Below are 27,061 nucleotides of genomic sequence, written 5' to 3'. Positions count from 1 at the left end.
AAACTTTTTTTTTTTAAATCGTCTCCCACTAAGCAATTTAATCCTTTTCCCGCGGCCCGCGGGGTCTTTCACAAAAATACAAATCACATGCATAATGACACCCAGACCCAGAACAAACATTCGTGGATCACTCAAATGCTTTTCCTAGGTGGGTTTCGAACCCGCGACACGACGCGTGCAGTGGGCTTGGCTTGGTGACTTCAACCACTCGGCAATCCGCGCAGTCAAAACACAAAATACAGACGAGTTGAGAACCACCGCCATATTGAAGTCGGTTGATTATTATAATTCTGGCCACCAGGAAACCAATACATAGTTTACGCAGATGAGGTAGGCAATTCGAATTCGTTGCGAAACTGTAGGCCAGCGCTGACGTAGCTTGAAACAGGATAAGCAGCACAACAAAGGTAACTATTATAATGTGCCCTGTGAATCGGTGCTAGCTGATAGCAAAACGTCAAGCGGGAGTCGGTGAAATGACAAAAATAGATACATTTTAGAGTTAAGAGTACCCACCACAAATTTATATGTCACCCACAAGCGAATTTACGACCGTAATGACCGTTACCTTCTTAACCTCAATCATAATATTTAGAACTTCATTTGTTGTTATAATAACAACAGAAATATGTATATCATCTGTGAAAATGTCAACTGTCTCGCAATCATGGTTCAAGAGATATAGATTGGTGTCGGAAGGACGAACCAACAGATGGACAAACAGCAGACCCTCAGTAATTGAGTTCAAAATGGTTGTGCGCTGTGCATGGTGGATGCTATTAACAGGGACCTCGACAGCATTAGGGATTGGGTGGAAAGGTTTGGTTTAGTCGTGAACTTCACCAAATGCCAGGCAATAATTGTGGGCAGTCAACGTCTGCTGAACAAACTTGACTTATCAGCTTTCGATAGACTCTTCTCTCAGTTGACGGGCTCAAGTTGCCGACGTCTCGCAAAAAGTGACAGGCACACTCCGTGCTCTGTACCGGCTTAAGTATTTCCTCCCGTCTAAGACTAAAGTAATGCTCGTGCTGCGTGCAAACACTTACTTTCCTAGTTGTCGACTATAACGACATGTGCACTTATTGCACCACCCTTGCCTGACTTCCCACCCGCGAGCACCGCGGGCACCAAGATGCGGGCTCTATGTACCCTTTATTCTTTCTTGACGTCACCCTCTCCCCAAGCCTAATTATCACCTTACTTCCGCTATCCGCCGACAACCATAGCCGTGACATCCGGTCTTCTAAAAATCTTCTTTTTCTGTGTCCTTCTCATAGCTCTGGCTTTGTTTCTTTCCCTGTCCAATCTGTTTTACTTTGAAACTCCCTTCCCCCCAAAAAAACCGTTTTGCATTCAAAGTGAAGGTTCGTAAACTGATGCTGGAAAGTATAACTAATTTGTCCCTACAATCTTTATCTTTCTAATTTTAAATCTAAGTGATATATTATGTTATGTATTAGTATTATTTTCCTTAGTATGCAATTATGTATATAAGTAAGTTTATATACATAATTCACAGTATGTACGTATAATTAGGATAGCATGTATGACACCTTTTGGTTGACTGGTAGAGAATGACTCAGGCGGCAATCGTTCATTTTCAATGTATAAAAGTTGTAAATAAATAAACAACATCGAGACATCGCATAAGTTCCACTACGTGCAGTCAAAAAAAGTTGGTATTCGATTGTGTAACAACGTACGAACTCCTTCTTACAACATTATTATGATGTTCAATTTGGTTCATCGTTTGATTGGTACCAATAGGTGATTGTTAGCGGCACTAGTTAATCGGTCAAAGAGGGCACGCGGCCGCCGCACCGACGGGTGCGCGGCGGGCAGGAGGCGGCGCACGCGCAACGGCCTCGTTGACGACAATTACGACTTCTTAAGATACCAATGAATGCCAATTACTGGCTATCACGACTGCCTGAACACTCGCTACGTACAAGTTTTAGAAACGTTATACGTGCGTCCGAAAAGAACCTACATGTTTTGCTTAACTGTTGCACTGTGGATCAAACGCCTACTTTTATTGTTTTTGAACGACTGTCCATATGAATAACGAAATGCTTTTAGTGTGCACATGTGCACTTACACTTTTTTTCACCATCACTTTGAAATTATTATTTTAAAAAAATGTGTGTAACTATTATAATCAAAGTAGCTCCATGTAGGTACTGTTTAGTCAATTTCATATTAAGATTTTTTTTCTTTTGAAGATAGTTTTTTAAGGTAGGTACATACCAGTTACCGGTTCAGGAAGTCAAGACTAATCGAGTCTTACCTGTCGCACGGGTTCAGGCATCAAATAATATTTCTGACGTCTTTCCTTTCTTTCAAAGATTCAATCATTTCTTTCTGCCGTTTTCGTTTCTGAAGATTTTTTAATTCATCTTTTACACACAATGCTATAAATTATTGGTATCTATTTCTCATCTGTACCTAACAGCGAAACGGTCTTATCTGGCTTAAATGTTGTTGTCGTCCTTGACCTGGTCTCTGGATTTTCGAACCAGTCTCTCAAACTCCATTAATGACAAATAGAAATGCCACGATGACTATACCCAGGATCAGCCAGAGCCACTGCCTTAATGAATGAGTTACCACAGCTGCAACAGATTACAAAAAAAATATTGATCATAGGCCATGCAAGAACAATGTCTAAGAAAGTAACGTAAACAAGCAGGGGAAATAATATATAGGTAGAGTAGGAAGACGGTAAATTGTCATGTACCTGTTTAACGTCTGTGATTTCTATTTTAGTAAAAAAACAATAGGTCAGGCAATCGATTATGCCATTTCAATTTGATTTGATACCTAATTAGATGAAGGAGAATTGGAAATTAGTAATGAAAATGTCAGCAGACAGACTATTGCAGAGCAGACTTTACAGAGCTGCTGTGCACCCACACACCTACGAAGGGGAAAATTAACGAAGTCGCCATTAACGAACTTATATTGATTATGACCTCATTTTTATATTGGCTCTTCTTAGCTTTAGCTCTGGCGTTCTCGCCGTCAGCTCTGGACGTTCATCATTTGATTGAAAACTAAAGTATGTGCAGTACCTACGCCTACCTATAATATAACATTATAATTATTCTACAGGTGGATATAAGAGATATTCAAGATTTTCTGTCAGCGTGCGATGCAAATTGTTCCTGTTCGTCAAAAACTACCGTCGATCTTAATTAAGGAATAGATACCTACTACTACGTGTTCAAGCATAATTAATTTAAAGCTTTGTAATATAAAATTAGCAAGGACCATTACAATAATAATGAAAGTGTAGCATGATGATATCACGTGAATAGGTAAATAATATCTGCAAAATAATATATTATGTTCAAGTTTATGGCAAAGTAAGTCTCAAAATTACGTTTAAACCTTCTACCAATTATACGTATAACTTGTAAAGAAATCAAGTGAAGTTAAGAATGTTTCACTATTTTCTAAAGGACAAAATGTCTTAATAGCCTTGCGGTTCTATGCATGTATGCACGAGGTGCAGGTTCAATCCCACAAACGGTGAAGGAAATCATCGTGAGAAAACCTGGATTCCAAATACTGTGAATGTTGTGCTAAAACTATTACGTGCGGAGTTCCACAGGGGTCCATACTATAGTCCTTATATACTCCTTGCTCTTGATTTATAATGTCACTAGCTTTTCGCCCGCGTCGAGGTCGGTTGTGTCGCGTTTCCAAGAGAACTCTTCAAAAGGCCGGGATAAAACTATCCTATGTTCTTTCACAAGGTCAACTCTATCTCTGTACCAAATTTCATTAAAATCAGTTCAGTGGTTTGGACGTGAAAGCGTGACAGACAGACAGACAAACAGAGTTACTTTCTCATTTATAATATTAAGTAAGGATAGTAAGGATTACAAATTCAGTACTCACTGTCATTACAAAGAATTTACAATTTTGTGGTGGCAAAATGCTTAGTAGAATACAACAACTTTTTTGCTGCTGAATTATGTTAAAACCGTGGTATCTTCTCATAAAAACATGTACGTACCTAATGCTTAACGTATTTATTTTGACAAGGATTAACAACGTACATTAAAAAATAACCTTCGAAACTAAGGTTGTTTTAGAACTATTACTAAAAATACAATTTTTTATTTAACTTTAACCGTTGGCGCTGCGACGCGTCCGCACTAAAGTGATAACCCCCAATTTCTCATAGCTGCTCTGCTACTGATGATAGCGTGGTGGTCTCTCTCTTCTCTGGCTGCCCCTCTCATAGGGGAGGGGGGGAGGAGACAACGTGGGTGACAAAAGCTCAGCTTTTGTTTTAATACATCGCGCAATTTTAAATTGTCGTTTTATCACCCTGTATAAAGATGGGCGGTTTCACCATCTTAGAATAGAAAACTTCGTCTAAGACGTGACTTTGGTTGCAGTCAAGATGATTGATTGATGTCTTTTTAAGCTGTTGGGCTCGCGAAGCTAGAAGGGATAATAGTAAAAAACAAGATAGACAATAAGACATTTATTAGTGTTCAACATAATATAAATTTGTGATCGTTTCTAGTGGTACAGAACATGGCACAAATCATCTGAGACAGCTGCCGGCCTTCTCAACGGTCTGAGACCTACACCATCCACTACGTTCAGGTCCTACTCAGGCATAGCTCACGATTCGCATTGAGTCGTCGTGGCCGGGTGATTCTTCGGAAAAAATACACTAGTTAAGGTCATATCATTATCCTCACCAACTGGTTCACTTCACTATGATGATTTAAATGTTTTAATTTTTACTTCATCTAATAATAGCCGTAGTACTATACAAGCTTAGGTAAAAATAATATTAAATCAAGCAATCTGCATTATGTAAAGTGTGGTGAGGATAATGATGTTCTTAATTTGTGTTACTTTTTCCGGAGAATCACCCGGCCCCCACGCACTAACCGGCTAATGCCGGATTGACTTCTCTTTACGACATTTACAAAAATATAAAAATTGTTAATTTATTTATGACTTATCAATTCATCGGATTAGTATTGTGTACACATTGTCACAGATATAAGAAATTTGCACGATAATATAATAGAATATCAATGGTTTTGCCATCTTTTAGTAGCTAGTATGTCACTAATGTCACGATTATCAAGTATATATAGTAGTAACTTATTAAAATATATCTTTTTACGTTCTGGCAAGAGGGGTGTTGTTCTCAGCAACTTCGACAGTACTGATTTATTAACCGGACAAGTTATTTTTTAAATCTCCCGCAACTTGCCAGAACGTTAGACGATGACGACAACTGGCGTTATCTTAAAATGTTATCGCAAGGCGGCTCTACACAACTTAAAATCTATAAAAATCAGTCGTAAGAAAAATATGATTCTATTAAAATTATTTTATAAACTCGTGAAAAATAACACAACAAATAATTACTAAGTGTTTGTACTGGATTACAACTTAAATTCTATAAAAAGGAAATAAAATCAGTCTCAACTTATAAGTCTTGTGTAAAATGGCAGTGTTAGAGATCATGTTATATTTATCTGAGTATTTGTACGATAGTATTGAATACGAGTAGAGAAGAGATGCGATACACGTCACCACAGCTGCAGGCGCACCTCTCCCAGAGAAGACACTGTTAGCACACACACTTACCAACACACGCAGATTAGTAAAACAACACATCAAACTTAAGTACATCCAATAGAATATAGTATGAGATACTTTATTTATTTAACTAACAAACCCTTACTGAATTGGAGCCAGTAAAAAAATTGTCATTATATATTATTAGTTTCTTAATGATATTCTTCATTGATTTAGCAAACCATTTTTTCTCAAAAGAACACGTTCTTTTTTTTATGTAGCTCACTGCATCAAAGCAAAGGCTTTCCCTAAATCTTTCCACGATTTTATATCCAGGACCACTTGGCATGCGTTTAGATCGTCCCGCCACCGGTTCCTAGGCCGAACACGACTGTGTCGTCCATCCTTTGTTAAATTGACAATTATATCAATTATCAATGGTGACCAAAAAGAGTCATGCTAGTTTAAATAAGTAAAGTAGAATAACAGGTACAACTTACATCTAACACACATTTGGTTAAGCTCTACAGTTACAGACTTTGTTAATGCTACTCATCCTGACCAATCCTACAATTGTTTAAATAAATTAGTAATTACTTTACTTGCAAAGTAGCAAACAAATGATCGGCGAATATGTACCAAATATCACTCAGGTCAATCATTTATTTACTACTTAAAGATATTTTATTCTTTTGAATACGTAGGATTGACGTAGAGTGCAGGCAGGGAGGGCACTAAGCCTTGTAGGAGGGGTGCGGGTGCGCGCGCAGCCACAGCGCCAGCGTGAGCGGCAGCGCCAGCGCGTGCAGCGCCAGCAGCGCCGCCGCCAGCGCCAGCGGCACGCGCGCCAGCCGCGCCAGCGCCGCCAGCGCGCGCGCGCCGCACGCCGCGCCGTGCAGCCCCGCGCCGCCGCCCGACGCCGCCGCCACGCGCCGCGCCGCCGCGCACGCCGCGCCCGCGCCCGCGCAGCACGACTCCGGCACCCAGTAGTAGGCGCCCGGCGCGCCCACCGACAGGTCGAGCGCGTCGCCCGCGCCCGCCCCCGCGCCCGCGCCCTGCGCCCCCTCCTGCGCGCGCGCCCACACCGAGTGCTGCCAGTCGCGCGGGCCCTCCGCGCCGCAGCACTCCAGCTGTCAAAACGCACACAACACTATGACTCAGATACTTGAGAGTGATATAGTCACAATGCCTAAATAACGTCAGACTTTATATCTCCTATTGTCCACTGGCCTACTTAATGGAAAAGGACCTGGTCCTTTCTGAAAGGCGTATAAAGACGCCATAAGACCTTTTATCCGAGATAGGGGATCTACTTAGGGGCCATCAACCCGTTCTTTATAGAGAAACAGACATAGATAGCTAAGGTAGCTTTATTATTTTGCTTTATTTGCAGGGCTTTTTCTGTACAGAAAATGACACCCCCATGATTTATAAATTGAAATTGACTCGCCAGCTGAAAAATGCTCCCCTATTATATCACCATCACAGTTAGTAGGAGGCAACCTCAACAAGAGGGATGTTGAGAGCTGCAACACCAATTTTGCCATTGCAGGTCTTAAACCTGGCTTTCTCTTTATTACGCCATTAGACAGTTCACCTCAAACATATAGCTCTATCAAGACAAAGCAAATAAACCCTATCCAGCCTCACACTCTTTATGAAAACACTTGGGAACTCTTTGGGCTAGACAATAATTACAATTGTTAAATATACCTGATGCTCTGAAAACCCCAATAGTTTTTCAGAAGTTTGTATAACAGATATCAGTAGATAAACTTATGAGTTTAACTTAGCTTCTATGTAATTAATATTATTATATTAGTAAGATTTAATTAGCCAACTAATTTTGCAACCAACCCCTTGCTGGATGACATCAAGTAACTGTGTTCTAGTATGTAGCACGCCGTATTCGTGGCGCACGGTGTGGTCGAGCGAGTCCAGCAGCGCGCGGCGCAGCTGCGGGCGGTGAGCAGCGCCCCACCAGCCCGCCGCCGCCTCGGCCACGGCCGTCAGCGCCAGCAGCGAGAAGGCGGCGGCCAGCAGAGGCGCAGAGCCACGCGCCGCGCCTGCCAACGCCGCGAGCGCGCCCAGCGCCAGGGCGCCGCCCCACGCGGCCACAGCCAGCAGCCCGGCCCGTGCCGCCGCGCCCTCGTTACCGTGCCCGTCCCACAGCGCCCACGCCGCGAACCCGCACGCGCCGCTGCCCAGGCACTGCATAAACAATATAAATAAGAGTTCCTATTACCTTGTAAACCTCATTATGAGTTATGACACAATCAATACAATAATGCAATTGTTTATACCAGACATGAGTTAAATATTATTAGTTATTTTTCGCACACGCTTTTATAAATGATCTATGCGATTCCGGCTACTACAACATAATGTTTGGCACAAAAATACTTGTATTTCTATTTATCAACATATTATTATGAACAAAATAGCGTCGCCGTCACTTATGGTCTTCGTACTCTCGCTACTCTCCCTCTATGCTTTAAACGCCCTATTGGTTTAGAAAAGCTATAGCTAGGTTTACAAATAACGATAAAACTGCTGTATTTACAAAAAAATATTAACCATATCATATAATAGCACTACGCTTATATGTGAATAAACAACAGAGTCTTACCAAAAATATAATATTGAAGAGAATCAGCAAACACTTCATAAGCGAGTAGCATCGCGACATACTCATCCTTAAATCTTTTTGTTATACTTTTCTATACACACATCAAAAACCTTCTTCTGTTGTGAGATTTATGTTCGTGTTTGTCAACTTTAATAACATGTAATGTTATTGTTTTATTTTCAAATTCAATAATCAGTTCTTGGAGTTCAATGCCTTGGAGTTTGATTGAAGAAAAATTTATTATTGCTAGAAGCTAAAATGACATTTACTTTTTTCTTGAAAAAATTCTTCAATAATTTAATTTACAGAATCTTTAAAAAAATTTAGTATGTTGTGTTTTTTTTTTTTTTCTTTACAATCTTTATTGATTATTGTATTAATTGCTTTTTTTCTCAAATTAGTAAGCAATAGACAAAATCATTGTAGAGGCGTTCCTAACCGCGAGCAGCATGGGCGAACAACGAACGTTTGTGTCTCTGACAGCGAGCAGAATGTCTCCATCAAAAACATAAATAAATGGCCACCGTTGTTATTACGTTCTTCCTATTCATACGATTTGATGTTTTTATAAAATGGACGCCGACTACAGACATGGGCAAAGGTAACAAAAAGTGTTAGTGTGCATTTAATATAAGTTTTTGTTTGCCGCAACAGTCCAAAATGGGTTCTCAATATATAAATTGGTCAGTGACATAAAATTTCGCGCCACCAGTAAATTTCGTGGTAGTGTTCTCTATTGATACTCTTTACAATAATGCTAATCAAGAAAGGACGATGTTTACAGGGAACAAGTGGCAGCCCGTCGAAACAGTTCGTGGAGCATGAACTCCCAGAGGTTAGAAGCCGTAGTGGCGGAGCTGATGAAGCCCATCAGCGACGCCAGACGGAACTTCGATATGGACCTCAGTTCGGTGAGTTTTTCACAGCCAGCCCACGGCGCATGCCGCGTTCGACACGCTATCTGCGCCCCTGAGTTAAGACGGCTTTTCTCTAATAAAATACGATTACTTTACTAACCCTCATGTTTATTATAATAATACCTTGTATTACTTTATATAATTATACCTTGTAGCCCAACTTTATATACCTCTTAGTCTTCATTGTATTCATGTTTAATTTACTTGTACTACTATAATATTAATTTGATGGAGCTCTAAGGATCTATGTATTCAATTGAACTGTAAACAATGTAGTAAGGCTGTTTGTTTCCTAAATAAAATTAAAATACACACTCAGGTCTTAGCAGTACTTAGTCTCATAAACAAACAAGGTTGCACTATTGATTAAGTAACAGAAGCTTTTTTAATTATTAATATTATATGCCCTTGTCAGAAACTACTTGTGATATTGAATAATTTTTTGATTCTACATCATTAATGAAGTAGAACTAAAAATTTGAAAAATAAATGAATTTATTGTGGAAGTTTATTTGCTATGATCAATATATATGGAGTAAAACCACTGTTGTCAGACTTCTGTCTCGTACCCTGTTCTTCAAAAAGGGAGACAAAACCCAGCTGAAGAACTATCAACCCATTTCCCTCCTAAGCCACGTTAATGTAAGCTGTTCTCAAGAGTGATCACGAACCGACTTGCACAAAGACTCGATGAATTTCAACCACAGGAGCAGGCTGGGTTTCGGAGCGGATACGGCACCATAGACCACATCCACACAGTGTGGCAGATTATACAGAAGACCGTAGAGTATGATCAGCCCCTGTGTCTAGCATTTGTGGACTATGAGAAGGCCTTTGACTCGGTTGAAATCTGGTCTGTTACGGAGTCCCTGCAGCATTGTCAAGTAGACTGGCGATACATCCAAGTGATGAGATGTCTTTACGAAGCCGCTACAATGTCCGTCGAAGTACAGAATCAGCAAACAAGGCCCATATCGTTGCATCGAGGAGTGACACAAGGGGACATTATTTCCCCGAAACTGTTCACTAATGCAATGGAGGATATGTTCAAGACGCTGAACTGGAAAGGACGCGTCAATGGCGAACATATCTCTCACTTGCGATTTGCTGACGATGTCGTCATCATGGCGGAAACGCTGCAGGACCGCAGGACTGCAGGCCGTTCAGCAACAGATGCTGAACGGCCTGGCTGAATCTTCTCTACGCTACGGATGAACTTGGACAAAACCAAGGTCATGTTCAATGAACATGTTCTACCGGAACCGATTGCGATACACGGCGCCGTTCTCGAAGTTGTTCGGAAATATGTATACCTCGGGCAGACATTGCAGTTAGGTAGAAACAACTTTGAGGATGAGGTGAATAGGAGAATTCAGTTGGGTTGGGCTGCATTTGGGAAGCTACGTCGAGTCCTAACATCGTCGATCCCACAGTGCCTAAAGACAAAAGTCTTCAATCAGTGCGTCCTACCTGCCATGACTTACGGAGCCGAAACGTGGACACTGTCGGTACGGCTGGTTCACAAGTTTAAAGTCGCTCAGCGGGCTATGGAAAGGGCTATGCTCGGCATTTCTCTGAGGGATCGCATCAGAAATGAGGTAATCCGTCAGAGAACCAAGGTCATCGACATAGCCCACCGAATCAGCAAGCTGAAGTGGCAGTGGGCTGGCCATATTAGCCGTAGAACCGATAACCGTTGGGGTAAACGAGTTCTAGAGTGGAGACCACGCCTCGGCAAACGTAGTGTAGGACGTCCTCAGACACGGTGGAGTGATGACTTGCGCAAGACGGCTGGCAGGAGCTGGATGCGAGAAGCCGAAAATCGATCTCAGTGGCGTGCAGTTGGAGAGGCCTATGTCCAGCAGTGGACTGCGATAGGCTGATGAAAACGACTTCATTTAGCATTCAAAGAGTAAAAGTTTGCTGACCTTTGTTTCTCTCATTATTGAATTTTTAAAGTTACAAAAATTCAAAATTCAATTAACCATGCACTTTTAATTTTAGAAAAACAGTTATAAAATAGAATCTATTGATTACTTTTCATTGTAGTAATTTAATAACTAACACACTATTTTTGACGATTTAGACTGTTGAAGGTGTATATTGAAGGTTTATGTGATTGAGCAAACTGGCATGAAAATGTAAGCAGACTGTAACACAGCTGGCCTCGCCAGTTTAATTGTTTGCCCTATATTTTATTATTAAGTTATGATATAAACATACAATCTGCCACATGATACCTTTTAGTGTACATAAAATCTTTCTTGATTTTCATGCAACTTGTCACAATTGTCTGGCCTTGTACCTCTGGCAAAGAGGAACATGTGCATTATAATGATAATGATACAAATTAGCATAAACGTGTTATGCCTTTGTATAAATTGTAGTCAGTTCAAAAATACGATTTATGTGTTTTAAAGTTTAATACTTATTTGAAAGTAAACTACTCTTTTGAAACACTATTTCACAAAAAGTAAACAAAAATATAATAGAAGTAATGACCCAACTGGCTTTGCACGGGGCTGAAGCTGTATGCTGATATAGACGGACTTCTGAATGACAATATTTAGAGCTACCAATCCTGAAAATTTGTATGTTAAAAGTGTGGTATCTTCTGAGATGTTACATGAAGTGAAGAGAGCATCTTCAAAAGTGAATTCTTGTTAACATATTTATTCTCTCATGGATTAATACCAGCTTAGGAAAAGCAACTATGCAAATAAGTATTGTTTTTACAACAAAACGCATTTCCAAAAAATGGTTTATTGTAAGTCAACCTTAAAGATATATATGATGTTGTGGAATTTTTGTAGAACTTTTTATGGTGTTCTTTGTAGGGTTAAGCAATTGCAAAGACAGCGAAATATTTAAGTGCATTAGAAACCTCTTAAATAGGCTGTGTTTTTTTACTAAACTATACATGAATATTTAAAAAGTTTCCTCTGAAGCATTCCATCTTTAAATCGATCAATCTCTTTCGAGTCTGTTGCATAGGGTTTGCATATATATGGACAGGTAAACAGTGCGGTGTTCGTTTTATAATACGTAGTGATGATGATAAAGAAATATATATGCATAAAGTATACAAATAAGGTAAATTGATGTAGTTGCTTGAGTGCTACCTGACTGAGGCCGGGCTACATGCCCTGGACGCAGACGATGACGTGCCGCCGCCCAACTTCTCGGAGCTGGCGCTGCTGCTGCAGCAGTCCGCCAGCATCTACAGCCGGAAGGTCGACTACCTCTACCAGCATGTGCTGGAGGTCAGCGACTCCTTGCTTAACAGTACTCGGTGAGTATTCCACCTTTTATACAATATATAGCCTATCATTATCCTAACCTTAATCAGGCTTTTCTATTACTGTTAGATTTATTTTAGACTAGCTTTTAGATAATAGCATTGCAGACAAAAATACCAGAATAAATTAGTTACTTATGCTAATCGCGTCATTTTTGCAAGATTGAAACCACCTTAACATGGTACATCTAGCTGCTACTGTGACTTCTTCTGCCCGATTTAATGGAACTCATGTACTTGTTCTATAGATATACCATAGCTTAGTAACCGTATAAAGTCGTTTTTAAACACTGTTTATCTACTTAATGATGTATAATTTGTATTTGATTTATAATAATTTTGGATAACGAGCTGTTGCGTGTGCCTTTGTCTGCACAGGACTATGATTTTATATCGATTCTAGAGGATTTGGTAGCGTCGAAAAAATACCTTGCAGATGGTAGACTTTTTCGTACTTCTTGATATTCATTTATATATATGTAGAGTAAAAATAGTAGAAACAATTATGGACCCTGATGGGCAATACTAGGAGAGAAAATTTATTGAGTAGTTCTTACGTGAAGGTGTAACAAACATCACCTAACACACTACAAAAACAAAGCACGGTTTCGCGTCTATACTATAAGTAGGGTACAAAAGTTGTTGACATGTCAGGGAGGTCGAACCCAGGCCGGCGGCGGAGGCGGACGGGCTGGCGGTGCCGGTGGGGGACAGCCCGGCCGAGGGCGCGGCCATGCCGGCGCGCCGCCGCCGCAAGGAGTCGGCCGCTGCGCGCGCCGGCGAGTTCGTTCCGCTCAGCGTGGCGGCGGCGGCGGGCGCACGTCGCGGCCCGGACGCCGCGCGGCCTCCGCCCTCGCTGCCGCGCGTCTACCTGGAGCTCGAGCCGCGCGCCGCCGCCAGCGCGCGCGACCCGCCGCTGCTGGACCTGGCCGGCGAGCCCATCGGCCTGCTCGCCGACTTCCACCTCACCTGGCGCCTGCATGTAAGCCATCGCACCTTTTAGATAGAGTATTTCAAAACATTGCTCATGTGTGAGTTGAACTCGCGACTGACGGTTCGAACAAATAGTCTTTCATAAAAAAAAAATACAGTAAAAGTGGTCATCCAACAATTTCATCAGGTGTCAGACGGACTAAAAATGTTGTGAAGTGTGAATAAATGGAAACTTAAGCTTAGGTGGAGTATTAAAAATTTATTAACGCATCATTGCCCTAAAGTGGACTAAAGTATTTTATATTTATTTACATCATGCTAAGCCATCATGGTAAATACATAAATTACCATATTGTTGAAATATTGTTGTCCTTGCCAAACATCTCATATAAATAATGTTGCTGTGTAATCTTGAATTTTTTGTTCTTACAATTTGTAAGGATGATGAATTTCCGGTTATTTATAGTAAAGTTCAGGCACTACACACACGCATCTTTCACAATTTCATGTCGCTGTTCTTTTGACATTGAAAAAATTGCAGGCTGGCATTTCAGCGCAATCATATTTAACATTTACAGGAAACAGGAAGATATTATTGACACATGCCATCAAAAACTTTAAAATTGTAATTGCAGGAAGGCTTATTAGTTGACGATTTGCAAGGCGCGTACAGTCACAGTGAAAGCGATTTAAGCTCTATATCGCTGGTGGAGCTACAGGCTGCCATCGCTGCGGCAGTGGCGCCCCCGCCCGCGCTTCTCTCGCCGGATGCGCCCCCCGCGCCTCTCTTGTCGGGCGCGCCGCCGGCGCCTCTCTTACTGGGCGCGCCTCCCGCGCCCCTCTTACAGGGCGCGCCTCCCGCGCCCCTCTTACAGGGCGCGCCTCCCGCGCCCCTGTTGCTGGGCGCGCCCCCCGCGCCTCTGTTGCTGGGCGAGCCCCCCGCGCCTGGCTCGCCGGGCGCCGGCGCGCTGTCCCCGCCCGGCTCCCCGCTGCGCGCCAGCACGCCGCTGCCCGCGCCCGAGCTGCCGCCCGCCACGCCCGCCACTCCGACCACTCCCGCCACTCCCAAGCACGCTAGACACGAGAGGAAGCGGCGCAGCACTGTCAATATCGACGACTTCGTCGTGGACGCACTCAAACTTGTTATCAGTGATGGTACTTTAATAACTAATTTAAATTAGTAACGTTAAACTTATTTTGGTGATGACCTAACCTTTATTTCACAGAGTTGTTAGACCAGTTGAGTGAAATGCGAGAATTCAGCATTCCATCGAAATGGATCGCCAAGGTGGTGTCTAAGCGAAAGCGTCACATCTTAAGTGAACGACAGCGGCTGCGCGCCGAAGCAGATGCGCTCTCGGCAGGTGAGTGCGGCGCCGCGGGTCATGTAGCGCGGGCAACACAATGTAACACCTATTGAAACACGCCGTCCGCTCTGTCGCCAGGCTTCGCGGGCTGGAGCGGCTCGGAGGCGGCGGCGGCCGTGGCGGCGGCGGCAGCGCGCTGCAAGACCTTCGCGCTGGAGCTCGAGAGCGACGACGACGGGTTTTTCGACCAGAGCTCGCTGTTGGAGAACGACGCGTCGGGCGCTCTGGCGGCGCTGGACGCGCAGGCGGCGTGGCAGGAGCGCGTGCTGGCGCGCGCGGCGGCGGGCGCGGCGGCGGGCGTGGACGTGCGCGAGCTGGGCGCGCGCGTGCTGGCCGCGCTGGCCGCGCCCGCGCCGCAGCCCGCACCCTTCCCGCACCTGCTGGCCCGCGCGGCGCGCGCCCCGCCCGACGTGTCGCGCCTGCTGCTGGCCACGCTGTTCCTGGTGAGTGCCGGCCGCGAGCCGCCGCGCCGCGCGACTGGAGTCTCACAGCTGTCGTGTTGCAGGCGAACGCGGGCAACGTGGAGATCATCCCGGGCGCGCCGCTGTCGGTGAACTCGTTCTCGGTGCGCGTGCTGTCCACGGATGAGCGTCTGTTCGGCGCGGCCGTCCTGGACGACCAGTTTCTGCGCTAATCGAGCTCACTTCTTTTACCGTGGACAAACTAGTTCCTTGCACTTATGTGATATGTGCAAATTTATAACCTATATCGATCTATATAATATTGTTTTTTTTTCTAAAATATTTATTCAGAAACTTTATTTTTTCTTATTTTCATAGTTATTTAGATGTGTTCATCATGAATCCAAATATATTTTTTTACTAGAATTAAGTCTAATCTTTGTGAAAATTGTAAATATTAGTACAATAATAAATAAAAGTAAATGTCTGTATATAAAGTTTGTAAATAAAGTACGTATGTAAATAAACAAAATAAAATTATACTTTAGGAGGCGATGGCCATTATATTAATGCGGCGGCCGCTGGTAAACCAGTGCGCTCCCCAATAGCGCAGGTATTACAACATGTTAACTAGTATTAATCTGATCTCCAGTCCTATTCTTCGAATGAAATAAAATGCGTTATTTCGTTATATGCATTTGGTTTGTACCGTTCTATTGCGCACGAAAATATACAATTTTGTCATAGCGTTCTTCAACAGCGGTGCAGCGTAAGAAAACGACGGCGATAAGAACTAATTTCGAAAACCTTCAATACCAAATAGTATGCTCCTCATGATTCTGCGAAGATCATAAATTATATTTAGTTTTACAGTTTAATTTACGGCAACTTTACGTAATAAGGTCTAATAAATAGTAATGTCAGTATTAAAATAGTTTATCTTTGTCAAGTTTTGAAGGAAAATCATATTGTAAAGTTTATTTTTTAATACAATTTAATATACTAATTAAAGTTTGTTATTATTTGGCCATGATAAAGTAATAATTATGATGCAGTTTTAGGCCTCTGTTGCTTACTGAAACGGTATCATTATTATACAACTAGTTTTTCGCTCGCGTCGAGATCGGTTTTATCGCGTTTCCAAGAGACCTTTTTAAAAGTCCGGAATAAAAACTATGTTCTTTCTCAAGGTCAACTCTATCTCTGTACTAAATTTCATTAAAATTCGTTTAGTGTTTTAGATGTGAAAGCGTAACAGACAGACAGAGTCACTTTCACATTTATAATATTAGTAGGGATTGTTTTTGTTCATGAGGTATAGTGCCGTGTATCTCACCGATCCCGAGGGTTGTAATAGCCGCGCGAGTTGATGACTGAACTGGCTTGCTGGTGTCAATTTTTTATTTAATTATGGAAATCGTGCCGAGCCCGCCATCGATCGTTCGCTATGCACGGAAATGTATCTTAAGGCGTAACCGCACGCAATCGCTCGTCGCTCGTTTACAGCGACAAACCCGATCACGTGACCCCATTTCAAATTTCCCGCGACCCGAAAGTCGCTGCTCCATGGAGTTGCTCGTCGCGCGTTTGCAGCGACAATCTGGTCGAACGACGCCATTTTAAATTTCCCGAAAAACAAAACATTAATATTGCTATTATGTAGAAACAAGTGTGATTAAAAGTTACATAGGTACATTTTTTAAACTGGATAAAACTACTACTAAAATAAGGAAACAAAATTATGGTTTAAACGTACATTGTGTTCATACTTTACTAATATTTTATGAAATGTTTTAAAGAATTTACCTTGTCCGATTCCGTTATTTACGGGAATTAATTTAGGGACCGTTTGCAGCACCACTTTTATATAATTTACATCGACTTGTCTCGACCGCTTAATTTTTTCTTTCTTTTCTCTATTCTATAGTGTACCTATGATCTTTTTTTTCCCAGCGACAAAGTTCAACATTTTGAGCTTTATCGCTACGTATCATATAACCAGATTTGTCGCTGCAAACGAGCGACTGCAAAGGCCGTAGCTCAACATTTTCAGCTTTGTCGCTACCTTTCTTGCGACCATATTTTGTCGCTTTTTCCAAACACGGGAAATTTAAAATTGGGCTACGTGATCAGATCGCGAGGGCGAGCGACCATGAGGTTACGCCTTTATACTCTTTACGTTCTAAAAAAACCTTTTATGCTGTTATTAAATATAATACTTACTGAAATACTGATATTATAGATAATTAAGCCCCTAGCCTTTTCTCAAACCTAAATTATCTCATCAGATCCAAGTTAATCTATTGTAACCCGGCGAGTCACCCACAGCACAATTAAATTCCATTTTCGTAATTATGCTTAAAGGCAGGTGCTATACTTTTCCATGGTTTGTTTTCAAGCCGATCTTTCAGATCCTGCCTCCGAGCTCTTGTTTGGCTCTTGTTTTGACATATTCCATCAAAAGGCGATACACATCTTTAGCTACACCACAATCTTCACAATTTGGACTAGAGCTTTCTTTAACGAGTTGCTTTAACTCATTGAATGGAACGTGTCCCGACCGCAGTGTGAGCTATAACAGTTAGGTGCCTATTGAAGATTCTATTGGTAAGCCCAGAGATACGAGATTCAAATTCATTTTTCTTCTGATCTTTGTTCAAAATATTTATGAAAATAGGTACTACCATTAGACGCCTTTTTTGAGTTAGGTTTCTTCAAACAAGAAGGTTATGACATATTTAACTCATGAGTGGTAAAGATCCACTACGCTTAACCCCAGTGTCTAATAAATAAATTGCAGTGTAATTATATACAGTAGGTTCAATTACTTGTGGGTACCTTTTATCGAAGCAATAGATCCGATAAAAGGTACACGAAAGAAAGTAATAAGTCAAAATCAAAATTCATTTATTCAAATTAGGCTACTAAGTAGCACTTTTTGAAGGTCAGATTATATTGGACAGTACCGAGTTTCGCCCACCCTTCACCGCTTCCTAAGTGCTTTTGCTGTGAGAGAGAAAACGGTGCAACTGACCCCCCAGCAGCACGCTGTCATTCCGTTTACAAAATATTTATTATAATATAGATTATACGGAACAATAACAAAATAAGTGTGTAGGTGCCGTGCCAAACAAACAAAAATTTGAGGTCGCTGTATCTAAGCCAATATGAAATTTAACTGTAAGTTCAAAGGTCAAGGTCAGCAGACCGACTAGCCACCGCAATACCGCAAGCAGCACCCGTTCACGAGTATGACGCAAGGGTCAGACATCACCTCCCTCGCCATATTAGAGGGAAGGAGGTGACCCGACCCAAGACGCCACCGCAGGCAGTGACAACTAAGGGAGCATGACGTATCTGCTGCCGGCTAATAAAATAGGACTGAAAGAAAGAAATACCCCAATCGTTGATTTACCTGGCACAGCCCTGAACACGGAGGCGGCATAAATTGGTACATCATTTAAATTTCAAAATAAAACAAAATAGGTAACACAATGTTACATACGTAGAGTATGTCTATCAAATTACATAATAACACGTCAACAATAATCAGCCGTCCTGTGTAAATCACGGCGAACAACTATTTTTATCATTTAAATAATCATTGATTGTAAGTAAACTTCTAAAACATCAACCTTCGTATAATACAGTAAATGTAATATGTATTTTGTTTGTTTGAAGGTAAACGGTAATAATTTACTTATTACTATGAGCCTAATTATTCCGAGTCTATTTAAAGTGCATCGCAGTGATCGAGTGTGCGGCGCTCAAATAGTCTGCATGGCGCGCTATATATGATTGCAAAGTTCAAGAGTAAAAAATGCGTCACGGGTAGCCTGCGCTGCACCGTGGTAACTGAAGTCTGATTTCATGAGTAAGTTTAGATCTTTTCGCCCCAAAGAACGCGCATAATATAGTTCCAGTACGTCAACTTTGCAGCGACGCGGAGAGCACCGTATGCAACACACCAAGAGTGTACCAACCGCGTAGCGATGATTTCAATTCAATTCAGTCTTTATTTCTCTCATATTATTACATTACATAACTAAATTACATGCCCCGCAAAGCCGTTTACACGGTTTGACTGCGGGAACGAGTGTCACTTACATTAATATAATTTATTTATAAATTGCAGACGTGGTTATTTCTTAGTGGTTATTTACTCCTATACAGGTACACAGATACAGACACTCACATTACATCCTTACCTTCATGCATTTATATATTTCTACAAGCTGTTGCCCGCGACTTCGTCCCCGTGGGTAGAAGAGATAAGTTATGATTTACATATACCTGCCCTGTTTTTTTCACATTTTCCATTGTATCTTCGCTCCTATTAGTCGCAGCGTGATGGTTTATAGCCAAAAGCCTGCCTCGTTGAATGGTGTATTCAACACAAAAAGATTTTTTCAATTTGGATCAGTAGTTCCTGAGATTAGCGCGTTCAAACAAACAAACAAACTCTTCAGCTTTATATATTAGTATATAGATTCTTGTACACACATTCATAGACATTCACACACACATTCTTACATACATGCTTCTTTCAATATTTAGCGTGTCTGTATACATGCACCCAGTATAGCCGATAATACACTGTTCATAGGTACACTAATACTTTTTAGCGTATATATTATATATTAGGCATATGCATATGTATCCCCACCGTGCCAACTAATATATTTGTGTCGTGTCGTAGGAGTCGAAAAAAGAAAGGATGTCGTTTTTCGAATCTCACGCCACGCTTTTTTATACTATCAAACAATCAGTGGACATACAAGTGCATATACCTGTCATGAAAATATCTCACTTCTAATACATGTTTTCTTTTTCTTAAATTACGATCCTTCCTTAGGCATAACAATGTTTCCTATTTCTAGAATTATATTATTTATATAATTCATCGCTACCTTCTGTAATTCAAAACCTATGATCGCACCGTCTTTCTGAGCCCCACACATACTGCTGGCGTAGGTGCAGGTCCAGGTCCAGCGACGGGAAATTTAAAATGGGGTCACGTGACCAGATTTGTCGCTGCAAACGAGCGGCTGAAAGCGGCCACACCTTTTTATACCTGTGTCGAATATATATGGAAAAGCGTGAACGATCCAAAAATAGCAATATTTAAAAATTGACGTTCAGTTTTTTTATAAATACTCTTAGGTATCCTAGGTATTGCGGCTATTGCTTTGTTATATACATTATACGTTTCATTATTATCTCAACAGCGCTGTTATAAGCAAGTGGAATGGAATAAAGTTTGAGTGTTGCTGTATATAATAAACAATAGTCGACGTTCATTTGCTTGCTTGTTATTATACATTCAGCCAGCTGGTTCACTCAGACAGGTCAGTTCCATAAGTTCCATTCATTCGTGTCAACTAAACAGCGCCGGCGAATAATTTGATTATTGTCGTGGACGAATAAATACGACGTCGATTTTTTTAATTATTGAGATATCATTCTACGAAAGCGCGAGGTGCACGAGGACACGTATTGTGGTATGTACGAGGCAACAGAAGCCTGAAATATAAAGTATATTCGTGTTTTTATAACTATTTTTGTTTTTTAGTGCAGAGTTGTGCGTGACTTGCAAGAAAAATGGGAAAATTACTTATAGTTTTCCTGGCTTTCGCTGCCACATGCGTGGCAGGATTTATGAGGTATGTAGTTAGCTCATTCCTAGAACAATTTAGTCGGATTATTATGAAATACCCAAACATTCTAATACTCAGTGCTTTTCCTGTAATTGATTCTCACAAGTTCTTATTAGTGATGTTTTTACTGCTCGTATTAACAGTTTTACTGTATTCCTGTTCTCTTTGTAACATAAACTATAGGATATGTTATTATCTTCTACTATGATGGAATACAGAAACATAATTTGTACTGAATTATTAAATACACAAAGCATTAAAACAAGAGGTATTGAAACAGTATATTTTTGTTGTGTTCAGAGTGCCGCTGTATCGCATGAAGACAGCACGTAATCACTTCCAAGAGGTGGGCACAGACCTGCAGGTGCTGAGAATCAAGTATGCCGTGTCGGGCCCGGCTCCCGAGCCTCTCTCCAACTACCTGGATGTATGTACCTCTATTATTAATTACACATATCCTGAACCTTAATATTCTGGTAAACAAGCAGTTAAGTTGAATGTTAAATTCTGGTTGAACAGAAAGAAAGAAACCTGACCTGAACCTCTGTTTTTGGCTAGATGCAAGCTTTCAAATTAGCTAAACAATGAACCAGTCCTTTCCTAGTTTTATGAGTAACATAAGACACATTACAGTACAGATAGAACAGAAAATAGCTAAAGTCAATCTCATTATCCTCATGGGTATACTTGCACTGGACTGGCCTTTACTGTAGCTTTCAAAGATGTCCAGTGGTCATACTGAAATAACATTCTCAATTGCTCTATTGTAGTATCAAAACAAGTTCACAGTGCTCAGAATTATCCTTGTTTTGTAAACACTGCTCATGATAAGAGGGTGAGTAATCCAACATGAAAAATATTGTTTATCTAATAAATGAATAGTCACATAGAGTTATGTCTTTAAACAAGGGCTGGCTGGTCCAATTCTGTAGTGTCAAATACAGCTTTCACATTGAGGTTGATCCTAGGATTTAGAAAGTAGTTGGCTGTATAACATATTTTAATACATATATAATGTGTTTGTATTGTGTGACATTGTTTGTTGATAACCCGGCGCGAACTCCGTCTCGCCACTTGTTACTGATAGCGGGGGCGCACGACTCATGTTACGAATTATAACAGAATAACATTTATGTGTTCTATTGTAACAATAACAAGGAAAATTAAGAGTTTTATTATAAATAACAATTAGGTACCTTTATTGTTATAGTATATGTAGTGTGCTCATATAATATGTATTTTGTAAAGCAAACTAAAGTCATATCAATGGATGTAGGACCTACAGACTGCAGTGCCTACATTTATTTAAAACAATGCATTCCATCAATTAAAACTTACACTTAATTTTAATTGCAATTTTCGGTGCTCTAGGCATCTACACTATAGAACATATTAATAAGTCTAGGATGCCTACAGGTTACATGCCAATAATATTATATATATGTGTCGTGTTATGGAATCATTTGAGAAATAGTCTTTGCTGTGATGACAGAAAACAATATGAAGTTCTGATGTTTAAAAATCGTAAATCCATAATTGACATTAAATTTATCTTCTCAAAATTGTATAATATTTAATGATAACACTAACACACGAAGTAGCTCAAATTATTTCTTGCTTTTAAAGAATTGATTAAAAGAGCTGTAGTAGCCACTAAAAGTAATGTAGTTAGCATATTGTAAAATTATTACTGCAGTATTATTATACAGTAATGATTATGTTATTTCTACTTGGATTATCATAATTTATAAATTTGCCTCTGACTGAACTGTACAACATAACAGATTACATCCACAGCATTTTGCTTGCTTAGTCAGGTCATAAATTCTACCAATAACTTTTAAGGTAATAAATAATACCGTTGTGATAATTATTTAAAATTTTTTATATGTAAAGACAGTTAATTAAATCTTATATATTCGGCTGAACCCGGTAAGAAAATATGTAAAAATTGCGACTAACAAAAATCAAAAAACAAAAATGGTACTACGCGGGTGATTTTTTTTAATTTAGATTAATGTATGCGGCCAGTCATCGCGAACGTTTTATTTTAATATTATTCGAAGTAATTCTGCCCAGTATTAAAAAAAAAAATGAGGTTTTGACAGAACATTTATCCCCGACTAGGTAAATTTTGACTTTTTGAGCTTATTGTTGCCATTGTAAAGCGAGCGCTGGGGAGTCTCACTTGCAAAGCTGTAAGAGACACCATTTATATGTGGGCCGGTCGGTGCGGTCGGTAACTGCCCGTGTCATTAGTGAGGAGACCCGTGTACAGGTTATCTTGTCCCTCTAGCATATTTGCCTGACATTGACGCAACGCGCGGGAAAACACACAGATAATCATCTACCATTACTGCATATAGGTGCAGCTTCTTATACAGACCGACAACCACGTAGCTATGTGAATATTTATTATTAACCACATATATTAATTATTGCTGAAGTCTGTTCATAAGTCGAGCAGGACAATTCGAACAGTTGTGATATCTGTATATTGCCACCTTGCTCTGAAAATATTTACTTATTATGGCGCAGTACTGCGGGCATTAGAACGATCAATAGTATATGTGGGCCCAGCCCAGAAGGCCTGCTCCAGAAACTGTTACCAAACCGAGATCTAGCGATTCAGTTTTATCAGCGTCCTCGCTGTCGGTGGAGCGTAATTCCAATTTGATCCACTGCATGAAGTAGCGCTCGTGTCGGCTTCCAGGTTCGATAATGTCATCGAACTTACTATCATTATACCAGTAACTGTTTTGAATTTTTTGGACATGGTCTTCACATCTCTGCCATTTTTCTGATGTGAACTCCGAAAACAATTTGATCAATATGCTTATTTTTTCATCCAGTGAAGAATTGATATGGTTTTGGGCTACGTTGTATTTAATATCAGCCCAAACCAACTCTATGGGATTTAAATCGGGATGGTACGGCGGTAAACGGAGAACAGTATGGCCATAGGCTTGCAGTAGTTCGTCAATTGTGTACAAAACTCTTACACTCTCAAACTTCTTATCAATAATACACAAAAAGAACCTCCTTTTGTTTATTATTGATAAGAAGTTGCAGTTTAGCTTTTCGCATGGTTTGTGATAATTCAACATTGTGGCGCTGCAACCAGTCCTGCATTTCAGTTTTGGGGCTTGCTATGGTTGGGTTCTTCTCAACCTGAACGCTGTGGTAAGACGCGTTGTCCATTACCTACTATTACAGAATTCGGCAGTAACATTAAATTTTTCATCCACCCACTTGTAAAATGAAGGCCCGTTCATGTCTCCGTGATAGTCGCCGGTCTTAGCATCTGATTTGAATATCGTCAATGCACCATCAACCAAGCCATTTCGACACCCAGCGTGAAGAATCACCAAACGTCGTCCTTTCCCAATGTCAGCGTGAATTCCGGGTTGGCTAGCGTTAATATAAGTTTCATCGAAGAAATATATGTTGCTGTATTGCATTCTATAACTTCGGATTTGTGTCAGGTATTTCTTCCTCCATTGGATTTTTTGAAACTGGAACCCATTGAGTGTAAAAGCTTTCTAAGATATTCTCGTCCACAATCCAATATTCCATCTTGTCTCAAACTTGATAGTAACTTACGGATACTTGGAATTTGTTTTTTGAAATCGTAAAACTGATGAATTTTTCTTCTGATAATTCCTAAATCAAAATCATCAATAACATATTTTTTTTATAGCCTTTGGTTTTTTTGGAGAATTTAATTTTAATCGCCCAAAATTTTCAGTGGATGAGTTACCCGCTTTTACTATATTACTTACGGTTTTTTCGTAGTATCCCGTAGCATCCGCTACAAGTTTCGCAATATTTGCATCACTTTTAAATTCAAATCTTTCTTTGTCTGCTTTTCTTTTCTTAAAATACACTGCCACCTTAAAAATTATGTTCTTCACATCACGAGATAGCGCTCGACCCATCTTGGAATATTTACCTCATGTGCATCTGACACACACAGTCCGAAACAAATGACACTAGCTGCCGCCGTAGGCGTTGGCGGCCGACTGACACATCGTGTCGGCCGGTTCCCTCCCCCGCCTCGCCGCGCACATACCTAAGGCGCGGTATAGCGGTTGCGGTCAAGCTATAGTAAGTTGTGTGCACGTGTTGCAGGCACAATACTACGGGCCGATCTCCATCGGCAACCCGCCGCAGACGTTCAAGGTGGTGTTCGATACGGGCTCGTCCAACCTGTGGGTGCCCTCAAAGAAATGCCACTACACCAACATCGCCTGCCGTGAGAACACATTTATGTTTACAGCTTTACCGCCGAACCCGACTCCACACTTGCTGCCTTGTCGCAATCTTATACATTATGCACTACACTTTGTATGTGATACAACACGCTTAGTTCCAATTATAAACGCGGTGTACATGAGTTGGAGACATTTTTAGATGTCATTAGTCATTAGAATATATAGTAAAAATTTAGTCCCGTCAGTTAAAAAGTAATCATATTGTGTTTAATGCATAATTTATTATATACTAACTACTCCAAAAAATGTCGTCATCCCTGTTCGGGGACATCTAAAAACGTCTCCAAATTGTCAATACTGACAATTTGTAAGAAGCAATTAAATAAAGCTAATAAAAAGCGTGTTAAAAAAAATTACGATAACCCGTCATAATAAAGTTGGTGGCGTGAATTGACAAGTAGTGTTGCAAGGTCTCCTATGAAAAGCGACAGCGGGTATCGACACAATCACCTCAGTAGAGTTTGGTTACCACGATGCCTTCTAGGACATCTATTACAAGTGCTTGTACCAGGACTGACGGGAAGCGTCCGGCGCGCCACGTACCGCAGCTACCACTACATATGTCACACATTACCGAGTGTTGCGTGTGTTGCAGTTCTGCACAACAAATACGACAGCAGTAAGTCCAACACGTACCGCGCCAACGGCACCGAGTTCGCCATCCACTACGGCAGCGGCAGCCTGTCCGGCTTCCTGTCGCAGGATGACGTGTCCGTGAGTACCGCCGCCTCCCGGCCCGCCTCGCGGCCCGCCAGCCGCGGCTACAACCCCACTGTGTGCAGGTGGGCGGCATCACGGTGCGCGGCCAGACCTTCGCGGAGGCCATGTCGGAGCCGGGGCTCGCCTTCGTGGCCGCCAAGTTCGACGGCATCCTCGGGATGGCTTTCCGCAGGTAACCCTTCTTATGGAAGACACCCTCTAAACGAATAGATAGCGATATGAGTAACACATTTTTTGTTGTGATGTTGCAGCATTTCAGTGGACGGCGTGACGCCGGTGTTCGATAACATGGTGGCGCAGGGACTCGTCAAGCCCGTGTTCTCCTTCTATCTGAACAGGTAAAGTAACAGTGAATTGGCATGGAGGGTGGCTCGTGGCGGCGATAGTTAGCAAGTGCGCATGTGCAGGGACCCGAGCGCGGCGCAGGGCGGGGAGGTGATCCTGGGCGGCTCGGACCCCGCGCACTTCCGCGGGAACTTCACGTACGTGCCCGTCCACCGGGCCACCTACTGGCAGTTCCACATGGACGCCGTCGAGGTCGCCGGACACTCCTTCTGCACGCAGGTAACACACCGATTGTGTTGGCTCAACTTGCCTTTGAAAAGAGTAACCGCCCTATGCTAGGCCTGTACTAAGTGTGGTGAGTGCGCGCGCAGGGCTGCGAGGCGATCGCGGACACGGGCACCTCGCTGATCGCGGGCCCCACGGCCGAGGTGGAGGCGCTCAACAAGGCGCTGGGCGCCACCCCCATGGCGTTCGGCCAGTACGTGGTGGACTGCGCGCTCATCCCCAAGCTGCCCACCGTCAGCTTCTCGCTGGGCGGCGCGCGCTTCACGCTGGAGGGCCAGGACTACGTGCTGCGGGTGAGTAGCCGGGCGTCGCCCACCGCTGGGGTAGTGGGCTGCGACGCTAACGGCGGACTGTGTGCGCAGGTGTCGCAGTTCGGCAAGACGGTGTGCCTGTCGGGTTTCATGGGGCTGGACATCCCGCCGCCCAACGGGCCGCTGTGGATCCTGGGCGACGTGTTCATCGGCAAGTACTACACGGAGTTCGACGTGGCCAACAAGCGCATCGGCTTCGCGCCCGCCGTTTGACTGCGTCGTACCCCTCAGTAGTTCGTATATTAGAGTAACTTCATTTGCAATGCAATCAGTCTACGCTTTATAATCTCGGCGTTTTTATAATCAATAACGTGTAAACATAGACATGACAGTCCTATTTTACCAGAATCACACACGACCTTATGTTGTGTCCATTGTTTTTTTTATGTTTGTACTTTAGAAATAAAATAATTAAAAATAGA

At 41.8% G+C, this 27,061-nt stretch overlaps 3 protein-coding genes across 3 annotated transcripts; 2 read left to right on the top strand and 1 right to left on the bottom strand.

Annotated features, from left to right (window-relative positions):
* Positions 1-6,282: 6,282 nt before the first annotated feature.
* Positions 6,283-8,507, bottom strand: LOC113500151 (leukocyte antigen CD37-like). The gene is made up of 3 exons (XM_026880850.1): positions 8,192-8,507; positions 7,420-7,773; positions 6,283-6,692 (listed from the first exon to the last, which is right to left on the bottom strand). Exons 1-3 carry the CDS (start codon positions 8,255-8,257, stop codon positions 6,297-6,299), a joined length of 816 nt encoding a protein of 271 aa, XP_026736651.1. The 5' UTR covers positions 8,258-8,507; the 3' UTR covers positions 6,283-6,296.
* A 56-nt stretch (positions 8,508-8,563) lies between these two features.
* LOC113500336 (condensin-2 complex subunit H2-like) lies at positions 8,564-15,585 on the top strand. The gene is given in 9 exon segments (XM_026881088.1): positions 8,564-8,755; positions 8,758-8,792; positions 8,976-9,102; positions 12,216-12,400; positions 13,061-13,388; positions 13,975-14,494; positions 14,566-14,703; positions 14,785-15,149; positions 15,212-15,585. Coding segments are annotated over 9 exon segments (1,875 nt in total). The 5' UTR covers positions 8,564-8,707; the 3' UTR covers positions 15,341-15,585.
* A 4,839-nt stretch (positions 15,586-20,424) lies between these two features.
* Positions 20,425-27,059, top strand: LOC113500335 (lysosomal aspartic protease). Its single transcript, XM_026881087.1, has 10 exons — positions 20,425-20,608; positions 20,680-20,770; positions 21,065-21,191; positions 24,896-25,019; positions 25,634-25,752; positions 25,821-25,930; positions 26,010-26,096; positions 26,166-26,322; positions 26,415-26,621; positions 26,691-27,059. The coding sequence occupies exons 2-10, from the start codon at positions 20,709-20,711 to the stop codon at positions 26,850-26,852; spliced, it is 1,155 nt and encodes a 384-aa protein (XP_026736888.1). The 5' UTR covers positions 20,425-20,608; positions 20,680-20,708; the 3' UTR covers positions 26,853-27,059.
* Positions 27,060-27,061: the final 2 nt, after the last annotated feature.

This window comes from Trichoplusia ni, chromosome 13 (genome assembly GCF_003590095.1).
Source record: "Trichoplusia ni isolate ovarian cell line Hi5 chromosome 13, tn1, whole genome shotgun sequence".
NCBI lineage: Eukaryota > Metazoa > Arthropoda > Insecta > Lepidoptera > Noctuidae > Trichoplusia > Trichoplusia ni.
The sequence above is the reverse complement of the archived record's forward strand: the minus strand, read 5'-3'. Positions and strand labels throughout refer to the sequence as shown.